This window comes from Salvelinus fontinalis, chromosome 36 (assembly GCF_029448725.1).
Source record: "Salvelinus fontinalis isolate EN_2023a chromosome 36, ASM2944872v1, whole genome shotgun sequence".
In the NCBI taxonomy this organism is placed as follows: Eukaryota; Metazoa; Chordata; class Actinopteri; order Salmoniformes; family Salmonidae; genus Salvelinus; species Salvelinus fontinalis.
The window spans coordinates 19,718,958-19,738,997 of record NC_074700.1 but is presented as its reverse complement, the minus strand read 5'-3'; the positions used below and the strand labels follow the sequence as shown (position 1 = coordinate 19,738,997).

The window sequence follows — 20,040 nt, the reverse complement described above, 5'->3', positions numbered from 1 at the left end:
CATTAGCCTATGTTAGCTCAACCGTCCCGTGGGTGACCTAACGATCCTGCAAAGGTAAAGGGAGCATCTATTTACACATAGGGCACTGTGGAATTTTATAGAAATTTAAATGTGCTGTCATTTAATTCCCACTCACCTCTGAAAATATATGTTAAAAGACATCCGAACAGAAATCCTAAGAGCAACTTTACGATCCCGGGGACGTGGTTCTCCCCCTCCATCACCACGTCAGGCTTGGGCTGTTCATCTGAAGACATAGGGAGAGAAAAATGTATGGTAACAAGGTAAGAACACAAATACGGCCTCATCTACAATAATTCCTCCCTGTCTCACTGTATAGCTGGCTGGCCAAAGAATTCCCCGCTCAAGGTTCATGAATACACCACTTTTTCCTGGTCTGGTCATGTGTTACAGAAATAAATCCTGGCCTTAGAAATGACTGTACCTTGGCATATCTCCCTCACAACCTTAGATGCGTTAGTGAGCCCGTTGCTGGAAGTACATATGATGATGACATTTCTGTTGGGGCTGTAAGACGTCCAGCCAATAGAGACGTTGGCGTTGGGACTCCCCCTCCAGAAAGAGCCGTCAAACGAAGCTTCTGGTTCACAAAGAAAACTGGTGTCCTCCACTGAAGAGGAGCACTGAAGAGGCATCACACAGTGGCCGTCCTTTAAAATGCTGAATACATAGGCTCAAAGAGACACTCTGGACATTTGAAGAGAAACAAATGAAAGGTCTTGAGAATAGATAACACATTTTATATAAACAAAACTGGCAAGGAAATTTGAATGAAGTAGAGATGAGGAATGAGGGACTCTGAACTATATTAATACATACAGTATAACATCTTCTCTGTACTTCTTAAGCTGAGTATCTCTCTCCATGTAGGTCCCCTCAGCCACAGACAACCAACCAGGACCCCCAACAGGAACAAGGATCTACCCAGGGCCAGGCTCCTGATACTGTTTATACATGTCTACATGGTCAGTCTCTTAGCCCAGACCTCTACCAGTCTCCTCTCTCTGTAACCTGATACACTGACTGATCAACATCCACTTTTTATAACAACATGTTACCATACTCTCTGTCCCTAGACAAGCTGATGGATAACCAACCTAACTAACCTGTCTCTCTCTTTTTTGACCAACAGGTGATGCTAACATCTAAGATCCAATCAATCCCTCAGACAACAATGATAATGGTAGTGTAATGTAATGCTTTCAGTATAAATGTGTAGTAGACTGCTGCTCTTAATTTAATATGACATGTGGAGTTTGACTAAGTTGAGGTGTTTGTGTATTATGTCTCAGATGCTACTGAAGCTTCTGCTGCTGGACCAAGTCATGTGACTTACGGCCAGATTCAACTGAAGAAATTGGACAAGAAAAAGAAAGGTGACTCTCAACTGTGACATATATTGATAAAAACATGTGACAGTGTATCTAAGATGAGATCAAATGTGTACATAAATATATTAAAAAACAAATTTACAAATGTTCTGCTCTTCTTCCTCCTCGAAGAAAATCCAGTCTATTCCGAGGTGAAGACAGGGAAAGCCACAGTAAAAACCCATTCTACAGGTTGGCAGTCATTAAAACCTTAATTCGCAATTTTTGAGTTTGGGACGAAGAGGCAGAATGTGCATTAAGCTAATTCCTTCATTTGTTGACTGTAAATGTCCATTGTCAGCAGCAGCTGGACCTGTTGATGTGACCTATGCTGAGGTTGACCTCCAAAAGAAGAACAAAGCCAAGAAGAAGAGAGGTAAGACTGGACATCCCTCCCTCCATATTCCCCCTAACAGAACCTCACTCCTCTTTGACCCCATAGTGAATACATTTATATATTATACTGTTTATTATTCTGGGTATTATTCTGGATATTATTTGGGATATAACTATTATATTATGCTGTTGTTTATTTTCCTACAGAAACAGCAACAGTGTATTATGTCTCAGATGCTGCTGAAGCTTCTGCTGCTGGACCAAGTCATGTGACTTACGCCCAGATTCAACTGAACAAGTTGGGCAAGAAAAAGGTGACTGAACTGTGACATACATTGATTTAAAAATGGACTCATCTAAGATGAGTTCAAATGTGCACATATATATATATATATATATATATATATATATACTACCGTTCCAAAGTTTGGGGTCACTAAAATGGTACTCACAAAACACCAGTCTAAACGTCAACAGTGAAGAGGCGAACCCATGATGCTGGCCTTCTAGGCAGAGTTCCTCTGTCCAGTGTCTGTGTTCTTTCTTTCCATCTTAATATTTTCTTTTTATTGGCAAGTCTGAGATACGGCTTTTTCTTTGCAACTCTGCCTAGAAGGCCAGAATCTCCGGACTCGCCTCTTCACTGTTGACATTGAGACTGGTGTTTTGCGGGTACAATTTAACTTCTCTGGGATATGTGGGACAGTAGCATCCCGGCTCGCCAACAGCCAGTGAAATTGCAGGGCGCCAAATTCAAAACAACAGAAATCCCATAATTAAAATTCCTCAAACATACAAGTATTTTACACCATTTAAAGATAAACCTGTTGTAAATCCAGCCACAGTGTCCGATTTCAAAAAGGCTTTACGACTGTCAACGTCGTGTGTATAGGTGGCAGGGAAGTCAGGCGCAGGAGAGTAAACGAAGTGTATATGGAGCCTTTTAATAAATGTCCATGACATGCTCCAAACACGAGAAATATACATACATCAAAACAAAATGGGTACGAGGACCCGTCGCACACCTATACACTAATAAAACAACTCTTGACATAAAACAATCTCTGACAAACACATGAAGGGAAACAGAGGGTTAAATACACAACAGGTAATGAATGGGATTGACAACAGGTGTGTGGGAAGACAAGACAAAACCAATGGAAAATGAAAAATGGATCGATGATGGCTAGAAGACCGGTGAAGTCGACCGCCGAACACCGCCCGGACAAGGAGAGGCAACGACTTCGGCAGAACTCGTGACAACGACGAAAGCACACCAAACGATTATGTTAGGTCAGCACCTAGTCACAGAAAAACACAGCCATTTTCCAGCCAAAGAGAGCAGTCACAAAAATCTGAAATAGAGATAAAATGATTTACTAACCTTTGATGATCTTCATCAGATGACACTCATAGGACTTTTGTTTTGTTCGATAAAGTTCATATTTATATCCAAAGTCTCAGTTTACATTGGCACGTTATGTTCAGTAGTTCCAAAACATCCAGTGATTTTGCAGAGAGCCACATCAATTTACAGAAATACTCATAATAAACATTGCTAAAAGATACAAGTGTTTTGCATGGAATGTTAGATTTACTTCTCCTTAATGCAACTGCTGTTTCAGATTTCAAAAAAACTTTACCCAAAAAGCACACCATGCAATAATCTGAGTACAGCGCTCAGACACAAAACCAAGCCATACAGATATCCGTCATGTTGTGGAGTCAACAGAAGTCAGAAATAGCATTATAAATATTCACTTACCTTTGATGATCTTCATCAGAATGCACTCCCAGGAATCCCAGTTACACAATAAATGTTTGATTTGTTCGATAATGTTCATCATTTATGTCCAAATAGCTACTTTTGTTGGCGCGTTTGGTAAACAAATCAAAACTCACGAAGCGCGTTCACTAGCAGCAGACGAAATGTCAAAAGGTTCCGTTACAGTCCGTAGAAACATTTCAAACGATGTATGGAATCAATCTTTAGGATTTTTTTTAGGTAAAACTTCAATAATATTCCAACTGGAGAATTCCTTCCTCTTCAGAAAAGCAAAGGAACGCGACCTACCTCTCATGTGAATGCGTCATGACTGAGCACGTGCCTGCTTGCAGACTTCTGACTCAATCCCCTCTCATTCGGCCCCACTTCACAGTAGAAGCCTCAAACACGTTTCTAAAGACGGTTGACATCTAGTGGAAACCATAGGAAGTGCAACATGACCCCATAGACACTGTAAATCCGATAGGCATTGACTTGAAAAACTACAAACCTCAGATTTCCCACTTCCTGGTTGGATTTTTTCTCAATTTTTTTGCCTGGCATATGAGTTCTGTTATACTCACAGACATAATTCAAACGGTTTTAGAAAGAGTGTTTTCTTTCCAAATCTACTAATTATATGCATATTCTATCTTTTATGGCTGAGAAGCAGGCAGTTTACTCTGGGCACCTTTTTAATCAAAGTTCCTCAATACTGCCACCCAGTCCCAAAGAAGTTAATGAAGCAAAGAAGTTAATGTTGAGGACTTGTGAGGCGTCTGTTTCTCAAACTAGACACACTAATGTACTTGTCCTCTTGCTCAGTTGTTCACCGGGGCCTTACACTCCTCTTTCTATTCTGGTTAGGGCCAGTTTGCGCTGTTCTGTGAAGCGAGTAGTGCACAGCATTGTACGAGATCTTCAGTTTCTTGGCAATTTCTCGCATGGAATAGCCATCAATTCTCAGAACAAGAATAGACTGAAGAGTTTCAGAAGAAAGTCTTTGTTTCTGGTCCTTTTGAGCCTGTATTCGAACCCACAAATGCTGCTACTCCAGATACTCAACCAGCCTAAAGAAGGCCATTTTTATCAGGACAACAGTTTTCATCTGTGCTAACATAATTGCAAAATGGTTTTCTAATTATAAATTAGCCATTTAAAATTATAAACTTGGAATAGCTAACACAACGTGCCATTGGAACACAGGAGTGACGGTTGCTGATAATTGGCCTCTGTATCGCCTATGTAGATATTCCAGCTACAATAGTTAATTACAACATTAACAATGTCTACACTGTCACGACTTCCACCGAAGGTGGCTCCTCTTCCTCTTCCTCTTCCAACTATACAGACTTTTTGGGATATAAAAAAGGATTTTACCTAACAAAACAACACAACATGTTATCTCTGGGACCCTTTGGATGACAAATCAGAGGAAGATTTTCAAAAAGTAAGTGAATATTTAATCTTTATACGTGAATGTATGAAACCTGTTGTGTTTTTGCTGTATTAGTTACTGTACATTGAACAGTGCAGTTAGATTAACAAGAATTTAAGCTTTCAGCTGATATAAGACAGTTATATGTACCTAAATGTTTATCCACTATTATAACTATTAGAATTTATTTGAATTACGCGCCCTCCAGTTTGACCGGAAATACTATATGTAAGGGATCATCATAACCTCGCAACTCTAACTGTGTATTGTATAACTGTATAGTATTCTGTATAACTGTACAATTATGCAGATGTTTTATCCTCACCCCCTATAGAAACAGCAACCCCATCTGAGACAGAATCTGTCTGTTCTCTAGTGAAGCCATACACAGTCCCCGGTAAGACTACATCAACATTCTATAGAAAGGGTATGAAACTATATTTAAGTATGTCCTAACAAACTGGTGACAACATGTTTATGATCACGTTACCTTGTTATCATCAGTGTGATTAACTATGGGTTCTAGTGTTGATGTTAACATACGTTTGGATTTGCACTCCCAGAGCAAATTATCTCAAAACTATTGTCAAGACATTCAGGCCGGCCAATTGGAATCTCTACGTCACTATTTTATTTTTATTCTCTTTATTCTCCGGGCAAACTTTTTATATTATTTTGTCAAACATAATTTCCCGCCCTGCTTTACACCTATATTACCACTCTGAGCCTGATGATGTTTTTCTGTTTCCAATGAAGAGGCAGAATGTGCAATAAGCTCATTCCTGCATTTGTTGACTGGAAATGTCCATTGTCAGCAACAGCTGGACCTGTTGATGTGACCTATGCTGAGGTTGACCTAGAAAACAGGGCCAAAGCCAAGAACCTCACACCTCTTTGACCCCATATTGAATAGCTGCTGTATATTATTCTGTACATTATTATTATTTAGGCTATTATTGTGGATATAACTTTTATGTTATGCTGATGTTTATCCTTCAACAGAAACAGCAACCCCACCAGAGGCAGATTCAGTCTATTGTCATGTGAAGCCACGCACAGCCCCAGGTAAAACTAATAGTCATATGCTATTGACACAAATACAGATGTAGGATCTAAATTTGAACAGTTTCTCACAGTAGGAAAATAATCTTGCAACAAAAGGTAATGTAAATTATTGTGTGTATTATAATGAATTTACACTTTTTGTAGGTCTTGATATATTTGTAGTTAGGGAAAAACAATTCTGAAGTTCTAAAGTGGAAATTCTAAAGTGGAAATGGGGGTGCCAGATTCTGAGGGTGCCAGATTTTCAACCAAGGTCCCATTGAAATCACAGCGAGATATTGATGAGTTTTCACTTCCTACGGCTTCCACTAGATGTCAACAGTCAATAGAACTTTGTCTGATGACTCTAATGTGAAGGGGGGCCGAAGGAGACAGGAATTAGTGACCACTGCCACAAGGTGATCACGCATTGAAGAGGCGCGTTCATGTGAGAGGGAGCTCCGTTCCATCGGTCAACTGAAGTCGATGTAATTCTCCGGTTGGAACGTTATTCAAGATGTATGTTAACAACATTCTAAAGATTGATTCAGTACATCGTTTGACATGTTTCTACTGACTGTAACAGAAGTTTTGGACATTTCGTCACGTTATAGTGGACGGTAGTGGACGCGCTTTGGGTTGGGCGTTTGGTAAACATGTCCAAAGTAGCTAATTGGACATAAATAATGGACATTATCGAACAAATCAAGCATTTATTGTGGACCTGGGATGTTTTTGCAGCTAGTGAATCTAACGCGCCAATGTAAACTCAGATTTTTTGATATAAATATGAACTTAATCAAACAAAACATGCATGTATTGTGTAACATGAAGTCCTATGAGTGTCATCTGATGAAGATTATCAAAGGTTAGTGATTAATTGTCTCTATTTCTGTTTTTTGTGAAAGCTATATTTCGCTGGAAAAATGGCTGTGCTTATTGTGGTTTTGTGGTGACCTAACATAATCGTTTGTAGTGCTTTCGCTGAAAAGCATATTTGAAATCGGACACTTTGGTGGGATTAACAACAAGATTACCTTTAAAATGATATAAGACACATCTATGTTTGAGGAATTTTAATTATGAGATTCCTGCTTTTTGAATTTGGCGCCCTGCACTTTCACTCGCTGTAGTCATATCATCCCGGTAGCGGGATGGCAGCCATAAAAGGTTATTAAACCCTTTACAATGAAGATCTGTGAAGTTATTTGGATTTTTACGATATGTGGATATATTTCAAGATTTAGTAAAGGGTTATAATTACAGCTACCACGAGTATCCGTATGAAACCATCTGAGGTCTCTTCTGAAAACTATTTTCAAATTCTTTATTTTCTTAAATAATCTGTAAGGTTTGTTTCCCCTTCGCCGTAAGCAAATAATTGATTTTAAATTCATAGTGGGTGATTTGGTACGTATATCTAAGCTGAGGGGTGTTTTCGACAAAAAAATATGAACAAGGTTAGAGTGATGAGCTGTTCACCATTACTGAATGTTTACCACGTACACCTCCTGTCTAAGTTAAAAAATTACGATGAGTAGCTTATAGAGGGTTCCTTTTATGAGAAGGAACTCCAGAAGGTAAAGATGGGTAAAGACAAAGTCTTTCACGTGGAGGAGATTCTGGATCAAAAGAGAGAAAAGGGTTAAACATGGATGTTGGTCTGTTGGAAAAACTGGCCACAAAAGTTCAACAGTTGGGTATTAGAGGAAGAGGTGGTGGAGGCCGGGGGTGTGAACTTAAACCCTCATGCTGGATAAAAACACCTCCATTCGAGTGTAAACTGTAGTGCATCATGGAGCACAGTGGATTTTACCTGACTCTCCCCAGTAATGCGTCTGCAGATATATATAGGAATATTAAAAGTTTGAATTATGTAACCAATTTTCCAAAACCTATACAGTAATCAGAGGCCTGGGAAGTAGGTCTCAGAGAGATTACATACCCACAGAGTTGGTATAAATTCAAGGATAAGGATTGTGATTTTTATTTTAAAAGGATATCTGAACCCCCTATACATATGAAGCTTAAAAAAGGAACTGCAGAGAGGATCATCTTTGAGTTGAACGGCCTCCTAACCCTGAACCAAATGAAAATACTATTGAACTACAACCCTATTCAGAAATGTGTACAAATCACAGGGGATGATGAGGTAGCGATACAAACCAGTGGTAATTTAGCCTACATGTTGGGGATGAAGCCCAATAAATGGGTGTATGTGAAAGATAAATTATTCCCACTCCCTGAGGATATACATGCAGCATTTTACAACATGTTTGTGTATACCGACATCATATCCTATCAAAGGGTAGGAGACAGTTATGTACCCCTCCTGAGAACAGTTCATATAGATGGAAAGGATGGTGATGTAGTCACTGTTAACTATTACAAGCCACACTATGTACCTGTAAGCAAGAAATATATTGAAAACATTCAGGTTGAGCTTAAAACGGATCCGCACGAAAATATAGATTTTACTTAAGGTAAAGTGATTTTAAAACTCCACTTTAGACCTGTCAAATCTTCTCTACATATCTAATATATTATTATAATTATAAATATATTATATATATTTATATAAACATAATAATAAATAAAAAAACATTACAATGGTTATGGTACACAACCACCATCTTGATCCTTACCGATATGTATCATACTATGTTGATCAAGTGGGTAATGGATTACCCAGTTATCATGGAACCCCTACCATGTATGGTTCAGGGATAGGTGGTATATTTCGTAACCTCTTTAGGATGGTTATACCATTTATGAAGAGTGGCATTAGCATAGCCAAACCACATTTAAAATCAGCAGCCAAAACATAGTAAGTGGGGTGGTGGCTAATGCGATGACTAGACGTGCCTCATCAGATCCTGAGCATCAAGAAGGCTCAGGTCAAATGCTGTTGTCTCGAAGACCAAAAAATAGATATCCGGGTATAAGGCTTAGGCCCGCCCGTTCAGGGGTGAGGACTCATCCATAAATTAGTTATTATTAACCCATTCAAAAGGGGGAGGGGTTCCAAGAACATCTTTAGGAGTGCTGTAGCTCTTTGAAGGGTATTGTTTTAAAGTTTGAATCTGTTGGCGAAGCTTATAGTTCGGTACACCCGAGAGTGGAATGTTGAGGATTGCCTGGGCTTTAAGAAACTGACGCCACCGAGGAGGTCTTCTGTCATCAGCAATCTTGTGGGATGAAGTGATACTTTTAACTTCTTGATGCACACATCCCGTTAGTGGGATCATTTTCGTCAACCACCGCTGAATTGCGCCCAATTCAAACGCGCCCAATTCAAATTAAATCACTTACAATATTACATTTTCATGAAATCACAAGTGCAATATAGCAAAACACAGCTTAGCTTGTTGTTAATCCACCTGGCGTGTCAGATTTCAATAAAGCTTTTCGGCGAAAGTATATGTAAGCACATCTCCCTCAGTAGGCAAAATATTACAAACAGCTAGCAGCCAAGTAGATTGGTCACGAAAGTCAGAAAAGCAATAAATTAAATCGCTTACCTTTGATGATCTTCGGATGTTTGCACTCACGAGACTCCCAGTTACACAATAAATATTCCTTTTGTTCCATAAAGATTATTTTTATATCCAAAATGTCTCCATTTGGTTAGCGCGTTATGTTCAGAAATCAACAGACTCGAGCGGTCACGACATCGCAGACGAAAATTCCAAATAGTATCCGTAATGTTTGTAGAAACATGTCAAATGTTTTTTATAATCAATCCTCAGGTTGTTTTTACAATATATAATCGATAATATATCAACCGGGAATGTAGCTTCTTCAGAGAGAGAGAGAGAGAAAATGGATGCTCCAAGCTGTTGCACATACAAAACGCTACTGTCACCCAGCCATACAATGACGCGATGTGATCTTTCTCGCTCATTTTTCAAATAAAAGCCTGAAACTATGTCTAAAGACTGTTCACACCATGGGGAAGCCATATGAAAAGGAATCTGGTTGATATCCCTTTAAATGGAGCGAAGGCAGGCTATGGAACAGAGAGCTTTCAGGAAAAACAACACGTCCGCGTTGTATTTTCCTCAGGTTTTCGCCTGCAATATCAGTTATGTTATACTCACAGACAATATTTTGACAGTTTTGGAAACTTTAGAGTGTTTTCTATCCTAATCTGACAATTATATGCATATTCTAGATTCTGGGCCTGAGTAATAGGCAGTTTAATTTGGGTACGATTTTCATCCAAACATCAAAATACTGCCCCCTACACTCAAGAGGTTTAAGCAAGTCCATTATATGAGAACCCTTGACAACATCCCCCTGAAAGATAAACTCTCCTTTGTCATTCCAAGTAGCGGCACTCTTTGAGTCTTTTATTTTGTTCATAATGTATCTAAAAATCCTGTTACATGCTGGAGCATGTGTCAACATGTCATGCATAATATTATCTTCAACATGCATTTGATCTTCAAACGATAAGATCTCCATCCAGTCATTACAGGGGCAGGGCTCTCTCTATGCTCTTCATCCTTTAAGGGTTCTGGTAGGGAAAGCGATAAATGGTTGGTCTCTCTCTCACCTTGTTTAACCAAGGCCAAATACATTTGCAAGAGGTTTGTGTATTTTTGGACCTTTTCATAGGGATTCAATCCTTTTCTGTTCAAAATATCCTTCATGGCCACATCTAAATAATTTCCCGCTATTTGTCTGATATTTTCAGGACCCTGTTATTGTTGTATAAGTCTATCCAACTCTTGTTGAGGCACTAAGTACATTTTATTGGCCATCACACTCCGTGTTCACCTCCCACGCCTGGCAGCAATAAGGCTGGTGATGAAGGGCACGGCTATACTTAGTAAAGGTAGAAGAAAACCCCCAGACTGTTGTATGGTATGTCTTTTCTTTTGAAGACTGGCCCTTTTATTGGCAAAGAGTTTGATTGCAGTCTTTTGTCTCTTTAATTTTGTTAATTGGGTCAGGGTGAGTGGTATGCGTCCTTTGAGAAGATTCAAAGCAATCTCACATAGTGATAATATGAGATCTAAAGAACAATGACCCAAGATGGTCTTACGTTCTTTAGGGGTAGCCCCAACTAGCGATCTCAACCATTGAATGGAGCCGCTAGAGTATGACTTGAATTGTCGGCGGTAGTTGTCAGGCGATGGAATGGCTATAGATACTGGAGGCAAAAAGTGTGTATGATAGGTTTTCATACATGCTAATGCAATAGTTGTACAACTCAAAGGGTCAATGTAGGCATCTTTGATTACCTCTTCTCTGAATCTGAGGCATCCGTCACGCAGTATAACCACAGCATTGTCACAGTATAATTCCATCTCTTTATGGAAATCAAAGGTATTATGAAGTACAGTCAAATACCAAGTCATGAATCTCTCTCTCTCTTTGGGAGACATTTGATCACACCCGTACATTTCGGGCTTGGGATATCATCCAATATAATGTAGATTATCCTCAGATGTGAAGAAACTTCAACTGTCAATGTATCTCTGGTTGAAGGCGGGGTCTACAAAACACAAGATTTTACTACCTTGGGCTATGACACTGGGTGCAACGCCTTGTTGTATCAAGGGGTTCAAAAGAAGAAAGGAATCATAGGCTCTAGAATTGTGAGCTAAAAAAGTTTTTGTACTGGGGTTTTCTGAAATGTTTTAGAAAGAGTAGTGCACAATTAGGGCCCTCTGCCGACCACTTTTCACCCTTCAAAGTCATCGTAGAAACGAAAATAGGCAGATGAACCCCTGATTTCTGATTTCTCTCGAAGTCATAAAACACATATTTCTCTGAATGTTCATCTTCAGCCAATGGTTGAATGTAGCACTCATGTTCCACTTCTTGAACCAGTTCTGTGTCTGCTTTTCAAATGCCCTTTACATTTGGGGTGGCAGGTAGCCTAGTGGTTAGAGTGTTGGGTCAGCAATTGAAAGGTTGCTAGATCGAATCCCCAAGGTAAAAATCTGTCGTTCTGCCCCTGAACAAGGCAGTTAACCCACTGTTCCCTGATAAGCTGTCATTGTAAAAATAATTTGTTCTTAATTTTAACTGACTTGCCTAGTTAAATAAAAGGTAAATAAAATACTACAAGTACAGGACTTTGTAACATCACACTGAATTGTTCAAGCTGGATATTCTCTGTCTGTGATGAGGTCAGTACACACTGCACCAAGATTCTCTGTCACTCTGTGAGGTCACCGTCTCCAGTTGTAATGGATTTATCCAGTGTATTGTCAACAATCACATCAATGCAGAGACCAAATCACAACGCATGGTGTCTCATTGTCAGTCGAATTTACTAACTTCCACTTTCTGTGCATTCCTCTATCATTTTTTTTTTTAAATCAACAAAGTTTTATCATTGCAGTTATATTCTTCTCCAGCAAAACTGTGGATAATGCTGTTTTTGTGTGTTTGTGTGTGTCCTGTAAATGTGTGTGTGTGTGTGTGTGTGTGTGTGTGTGTGTGTGTGTGTGTGTGTGTGTGTGTGTGTGTGTGTGTGTGTGACATCTCAGGTATTGGTGAGAAGAAGGGGATCGCTGCAGCATCACTAGTTGGCATCATTGTGGGCATTGTTACTGGTGGATTATTCTTAGTTGGTGTAGGATGCATCATATCAACCAGAAGACACCGATCCCCTAAAGAAATACTGCCACTGAAGGTACCGTCTACATCATTAATCTATGTTTAAACAACCGTAGAGTCTATTGATGCACCGGTGCATGAATGGAAGTAACATAATAATACAATCCCCATCAAAATCTGTCAAAGCTAGAGATATGTTTTTTTTTTGCACAGGCTGCATCTCAATTTGTGCCAACCCCAAAAAAGGAGTTAAATGTGTATAAAAAAAAGCAACAATATTTACTGAGATTTCTTGTATCTCCTAGATATACGACAGACACATCAAAACCTTACTCCTGTTTATGAATGTGTTATTCAATGCGTTTCTATGGGATTTGGGACTAAAGACCAAATTCAATATTTTATCATAACATGTATAAATATTTGTTTTTGATACCTAAACGGGTCCTAAAATTCCAAATCAAATAGCTACTGTAAATTATGCATGTTATGACCATGTTAAAGCAATTCCCCCACCGCCCAACCTTTAAGACTCTTAGAATTTTAAACATTTTAAATAATGACCATTTGCTTGTTATGATTACCCATCTCCTAACAGGCCGTTGTTCCAGAAGTTTACAACCCAGTGAGCACTATACCAGGAAGACCAGAACTACAGAACACCCCTGGATCTGAGGTGACATCTATCTACATTACTGCAGGGAGACCAGAACTACAGAACACCCCTGGATCTGAGGTGACATCTATCTACATTACTGCAGGGAGACCAGGAGCAGTACCAGCAGCAGCAGGAGGAGAAGAGGGGCATCCAGTGGACAAGGAGTACACTTCACCAGAAGAGAGGAAAGAACCACAGTCCTCCCCACAGGCAGACACATTCTACAGCACCCTACAGATACCAGCTGCAGCACAGCACCACCCAGTGGGCAAAGGAAATAATCTAAAGAAACCAGACACGGTGTACTGGACAAAGGGAGATAAACTACCCGACTAAACTACCCCTCCATCCCTCTCAGAGACCCCTGATGTTACATTGACTAAGACTTGACCCATAGACTCAGATACCGAACAGCAAACACAGGGGAAGTTACAAAGAAGAGAGAATTATGATAATTTATTGTTTATTTTGGTCTAATTTCATCCATGTTTGAAGTGGCAATTTGCGATTTGTTAGGATTTATGTTTATGCATAATAGCCTGTTAGCATATTGGTTGAAGAGGAATATTGTTTTGTTACACACATGCACGCACAACCCCCTCTGTATAGTGTGTGTAGGTGTAAGGAATGACCAACACAGGCCATAAAAGCTGTGGACAGTCTGGAGAGGGGAGGGGTGCAGCTCTCTAGACCAACCAAGAGTTTAGAATACTGGACAATACCATATTAGGAACTGTTTTAGTGTAGAATCGACAGACCCAAGACGGAGCTAATCTACCCAGCAACCAGATGTGGACAAAGGGCCAGCAAAGGGGGGCAAAGTCTAAACCACGCCCAGCCTCTACTGTGATAGGCCAACTGGACACGTTGAGAATAAAATTGTCATAGTATAAAAACTACTATGTGAGTACATTCCACAGTTCTCTGTTCATCCTGCGCGGTGAAACATCGAACCCGTATATACGAAAATTGCATTTGCCATTCATTGTTTGCGGTAATTAAACATAATTAAAGAAAGTTAGCAGACCTTGCATTTTATTTATCCTGACACCGGATGTGTTACACGCAGAGTTCACCGATTGCTACATACTTTTAAATGAGTGATATATAACTATTGATTCATGTAGAATACAACATATGCTTGTTTAACTCCATTGTTTGTAAACATTGCAATTGTAAAAACAAAATGGTGGCAGGGTGCAGGCATTATTATTTGAACAGCAGATTTCCCCTTTAGCGGTAGAGCGTTTTGCATACTGTCTTATTTTCTGTAAATGAATGTGAAAACATGCAGATGAATACAGTAGCACTGTACATGCTTTAAAATAAAATGTGTAAACAAAACAGCTGAAGTGAAAATGGGAAACCCATCCAATCAATCAAATTGACCAATCAATAAGTAAATACATAAACCAATCATTCAACTAATAAATAAATCAAGCAACAACCTACCGACTATGTAATAATGTTTCTTTTTTTTTATACATACTGTATGTCAAATTATTAATACGCTGAGAATTCATATTTACCAATATAACTATAAAAGGTATCTGTCACTTCCAGCTGGTTATGTGGAGGAACTACAGAGATTTGGCAGTCAATTATGGCTAAAAGCAAAAGCGTTTGACCTGTGGAAAAAAGCTCAAATATTGGAGTGGCTGCAGTTCAAACGGCCACCCTGCCACTTGTTGTGGTATACAGCTGAGGAATGTTGCTAGGGGAATTCATTCATGTACATTGTTTGTCTACACTGACATTGTTAACAAGACTGTCATAAAATAACAGTATATTTTGTGTTATGTTTTGTGTTTATTTAGCGCTTTTCTACCAACTGAGGTACTCAAAGCACTTTACATAGTAGGAGGAAACTCACCTCATCCACCAGCAATGTGTTGCACCCACCTGGGTGATGCAAGACAACCAGTTGTGTGTCAGAACGCTCACCACACATCAGCTATTAGGTGGAGAGGTGAGGAGTGATAGAGTGCCTTCAGAAAGTATTCATACTCCTTGACTAATTCCACATTTTGTTGTGTTACAGCCTGAATTCAACATGGGTGAGAAAAATACATAATTTAATACATCTACACACAATACCCATAATGACAAAGTGAAAACATGTTTTTAGAAATGTTTGCAAATGTATTGAAAATGAAAAGTATTCACACCCCTGAGTCATTACTTTATAGAATCAACTTTGATAGTGATAACAGCTGTGAGTTTTTCTTGGTAAGTCTCTAAGAGCTTTCTACACCTGGACTGTGCAATATTTGCCCATTATTATTTTTTAAATGATTCAAGCTCTGTCAAATTGGTTGTTGATCATTGCTAGACAACCATTTTCAGGTCTTGCCATTTATTTTCAAGTAAAGTCAAAACTGTATCTCAGCCACTCAAGAACATTGACTATCCTCGTGGTAAGCAACTCCATTGTAGATTTGCCCTTGTGTTTTAGGTTATTGTCCTGCTGAAAGGTGAATTCATGTCCAGGGTCTGGTGGAAAGCAGACAACCAGGTTTTCCTCTAGGATTTTGCCTGTGCTTAACTCTGTTTATTTTTTATCCAGAAAAAAATCCCCAGTCCTCGATTGCAAGCATACCAATAACATGATGCAGTCCCCACTTGAAAATATGAAGATTGTTATTCATTATTAATGTATTGTATTGTATTTGCTTCAACCATAACACTCTGTATTCAGTACAAAAAGTGTATTGCTTTGCCATACTTCAGTGCGTTGTTGCAAACAGGATGCATGTTTTGGAATATTTTGTATTCTGTACAGGCTTCCTTCTTTTCACTCTGTCAATTAGGTTAGTATTGTGGAGTAACTACAATGTTGTTGATCGATCCTCAGTTTTCTCTTATCACAGCCATTTAACTCCAACTGTTTTAAAAAGTCTCCATTGGCATGGTGAAATCCCTGAGAAGTTTTCTTCCTCTCAGGCAGTTAGTGAGGAAGGACACTGTGACGCACTTAAGCATAGTGGGTGCGGGGTCAGGCGCAGGAGGCAGAAAGTACTGAGTAGTGCTTTATTTAGGCACAGGGAAAAATCGTGCTCGCCAAAACTCACGGGCGCAACAAACACGATACCCAAAACCAGGACGTAACAAGTCCAGAGGGAAAACCCCAAAACGAAACACGGTACCAATACACTACCACACACAAACACAGTGGGAAAAATAAGCCCGCACAAAGAGCAGGCGGGCCGACCAGCTTAAATAGCCCAACTAAACGTAAACAAGAAACAGGTGTAACTAATAAGACAAAACCAACAGAAAAGGGAAAAGGGATCGGTGGCAGCTAGTAGACCGGTGACGACAACCGCCGAGCACCGCCCAAACAGGAAGAGGAGCCACCTTCGTTAGGAGTCGTGACAGACACCTGTATCATTCTAGTGACTGGGAATATTGATACACCATCCAAGGTGTAGTTACCAACTTCACCAAGCTCAAACGGATACTCAAGTCTGCTTCTTTTTATTTTGCCTACCAATGGGTGCCCATCTTTGAGAGTCATTGGAAACCTGGTCTTTCGGGTTGAATCTGTGTTTGAAATTCACTTCTCAATTGAGGGACCTTGGAGATAATTGTTTATCGGGGTACAGAGATGAGGTAGTCATTCAAAAATCATGTTAAAAACTATTATTGCACACAGTGAGTCCATGCAATTTTTTACTTGTTAAGCACAATTCACTCCTGAACTTATTAAGCTTGCCATAACAAAGGGTTTGACTAAAGAAATGTCTGCTTTCCATTTTGTATTAATTTGTAAACATTTAGAAAAACATAATTCCATTTTACATTATGGGCTATTGTGTTAAGGCCAGTGACAAAGTGACAAAGCATCTCAATTTAATCAATTTGAAATTCAGACTGTAATGCAACAGAATGTGGAAAAGTCAAGGGGTGTGAATACTTTCTGAAGACACTGTATTATGCCAATTAGTAATGAGGGGGATATGATGGAAGGGGGACAGGTTGGGAATGTTGCCATGACACCAGGGTTAACATCCCTAGTCTTACAATAGGTGCCATGGGATTTTTAATAACCACTGTTTAACTTCCTATTCAAAAGACAGCACCCTAAGCAGGGAATTGTCACCTAGACTGCCCTGGGATCTCCTTAGACCAGAGGGAAGAGTGGCCCCTACTGACCCTCCAACACCACTTCCAGCAGTCTCCCATCCAGAGACAGACCAGGCCCGACCCTGCTCAGCTTCAGAGGCAAGCCAGCAGTGGGATGAAGGGTGGTATGCTGCTGGCATGTGATGACATGTAAAAGCGACATGTGATAACATTAAACTACACATGTGAAACTATTTTAGCATGTGAAAACATGATCTCGTGAAATAAATGTGACAACATGGGGATACAACATTTCAATGTGATACCATGAAACTACACGTGAAAACATTTTCACAACTAAAACAGCATATTTTGAAATGTGATTCTATGATTCTAAAGTGTGAAAATGCAATTCTATTTTCACGTGAGGTGGAACCGTGATTTTTGTGAAAAGGTAGTGTTAACGTGCATTTAATACATGTGAACATATGGGTTCAAGATGTGAAAATGTCAGCTTAACATGTGAAAACAGCTATTTCACATGTGAAAATGTGATTTTCATGTGAAATCGCACATTTCACATGAGTCTTTTTTGCAAGAGATGTAATTAAATGGTGTATGAGTTTTAAGGTGAGTGACATGCTGTACATTTGACATGATCACTTCAATATGACCCCACCTGGGATTTGAAACTCACAACCTCTACATTTGGGGTACGCTGATCTTTCTGCTGCGCTAACAAGTCTGTACAGTCGCATTCTCAGAAGTCCCCCACAGATGAATTACCTATACATCTACGCACATCTGCCATCTGCACCTCTATTTTAGTTATCAGTTAATCTGACTATTATGTCATCATTGATTTAATTTACTGGATTCAGCAATTTGAGTGTTATCTGTATAATTGTCTAATGTTGGTGGGGCATATTATTCTGTTTTAATGTTACTCCTGCATATCTGAATATAACTGAATAACTTAGCACTTAATGGCAGGCGAGTTGAGGACTTGTGAAGCGTCTGTTTCTCAAACTAGACACTAATGTACTTGTCCTCTTTCTCAGTTGTGCACTGGGGTCTCACTACGCTTTCTATTCTGGTTAGGGCCAGTTTGCACTGTTCTGTGAAGGGAGTAGTACACTGCGTTGTACGAGATCTTCAGTTTCTTGGCATTTTCTCGCATGGAATAGCCTTAAAATCCTTAAGAACTTTTAAATAGTATGCGCGAAACACCAGTCTTAACGTCAAAAGTGAAGAGGTGACTCCGGGATGCTGGCCTTCCAGGCAGAGTTCCTCTGTCCAGTGTCTGTGTTTTTTTGCCTATTTTAATCTTTTATTTTTAATTGGCAAGTCTGAGATATGTTTTTTTCTTTGCAACTCTATGATTTCTTTTTGATGTCACTTCGTAAAACCACTTCATTTAGTGTAGATAAAGAGGAGGAGACAGGTTAAAGAAGGATTTTTAAGCCTTGAGACAATTGAGACATGGATTGTTTATGTGTGCCATTCAGAGGGTGAATGGGCAAGACAAAATGTTTAAGTGTCTTTTAACAGGGTATGGTAGTACGTGCCAGGCACACTGGATTGTGTCAGGAAATGCAAAGCTGCTGTTTTATTTCTTGTTTGTATTAACAATGGTCCACCACCCAATGGACATCCAGCCAACTTGACACAACTTTGGGAAGCTTTGTAGTCAACATGGGCCAACATCCCTGTGGAATGCTTTCGACACCTTGTAGAGTCCACACCCTGATGAATTGAGGCTGTTCTGAGGGCAAAAGGGGGGATGGGGGGTGCAACTCCAGTGCTTGGTATATTCATTGTATGGCTAGTACTCTCCATGAATCCAAATGAGACATTACAGGTCGGTTTCCTGGACACATATTAATCGCTAGTCCTGGACTAAGAAACACTTTGAATGGAGAATCTCTATTGAATATGCTTCTTAGTCCAGGACTAGGTTTAATCTGTGTCTGGCCCTTCATACTGCCCAACAATGCAGTACTTTGTGCTGGTCACTAATTCAATACATTCCATTTGGCAGCACTATGAAGTGGCTGCGCGTCTCTCACAGACTGCACGACTCTCACAGATTCTCCTACATGGTTGGTCACATGCAAAGTCAAACCAACATTTGATTCGACTGGAACAGCTTTGACCCATTCGGGCACAGTCTTCACCTGGGTTCCAGTCATTTGGTTCTGGAAGGGTTGGAAATGTTTCAGTGTTTGGGTCCCAGAACCTAGAACAGGGAGGAGGAAACCATTACTCCATACTGTACAGTGCCTTGCAAAAGTATTCATCCTTCTTGGCGTTTTTCCTATTTTGTTGTCATTTAAATAGATTTTTATTTGGATTTCATGTAATGGACATACACAAAATAGTCCAAATTGGTGAAGAAAAAAAAAAATTGTTTAAAAAAATAAAAAACGGAAAGTGGTGCGTGCGTATGTATTCACCCCCTTTTCTATGAAGCCCCTAAATAAGATCTGGTGCAATCAATTACGTTCAGAAGTCACATAACTAGTTAAATAAAGTCCACCTGTGTGCAATCTAAGTGTCACATGGTCTCAGTATATATATATATATATATATACACCTGTTCTGAAAGATTCCCAGAGTCTGCAACACCACTAAGCAAGTGGCACCACCAAGCAATCAGCTCCTTGAAGACCAAGGAGCTCTCCAAACAGGTCAGGGACAAAGTTGTGGAGAACTACAGATCAGGGTTGGGTTATAAAAAAACATCTGAAACTTTGAACATCTCACG

General features: G+C 39.6%; 2 protein-coding genes across 4 annotated transcripts in view; one reads left to right on the top strand and one right to left on the bottom strand.

Annotated features, from left to right (window-relative positions):
- Positions 1 to 791: 791 nt before the first annotated feature.
- Positions 792 to 14,663, top strand: LOC129835469 (uncharacterized). The gene is made up of 9 exons (XM_055901106.1): positions 792 to 796; positions 892 to 986; positions 1,314 to 1,397; positions 1,693 to 1,767; positions 2,012 to 2,041; positions 5,265 to 5,327; positions 5,933 to 5,995; positions 12,481 to 12,626; positions 13,149 to 14,663. Exons 1-9 carry the CDS (start codon positions 792 to 794, stop codon positions 13,542 to 13,544), a joined length of 957 nt encoding a protein of 318 aa, XP_055757081.1. The 3' UTR covers positions 13,545 to 14,663.
- A 3,001-nt stretch (positions 14,664 to 17,664) lies between these two features.
- The window catches only part of LOC129835376 (asialoglycoprotein receptor 1-like), a 31,610-nt gene continuing 29,234 nt past the window's right edge, over positions 17,665 to 20,040 (bottom strand). For 2 of the 3 annotated variants that reach the window (XM_055901014.1, XM_055901015.1), the window contains exon 9: positions 17,665 to 19,512. In XM_055901014.1, coding sequence (XP_055756989.1) covers positions 19,317 to 19,512 — 196 coding nt within the window. In that variant the 3' untranslated portion in view covers positions 17,665 to 19,316. The remainder of the gene's footprint in view (positions 19,513 to 20,040) is intronic. The other variant, XR_008756408.1, reaches the window with a different exon arrangement.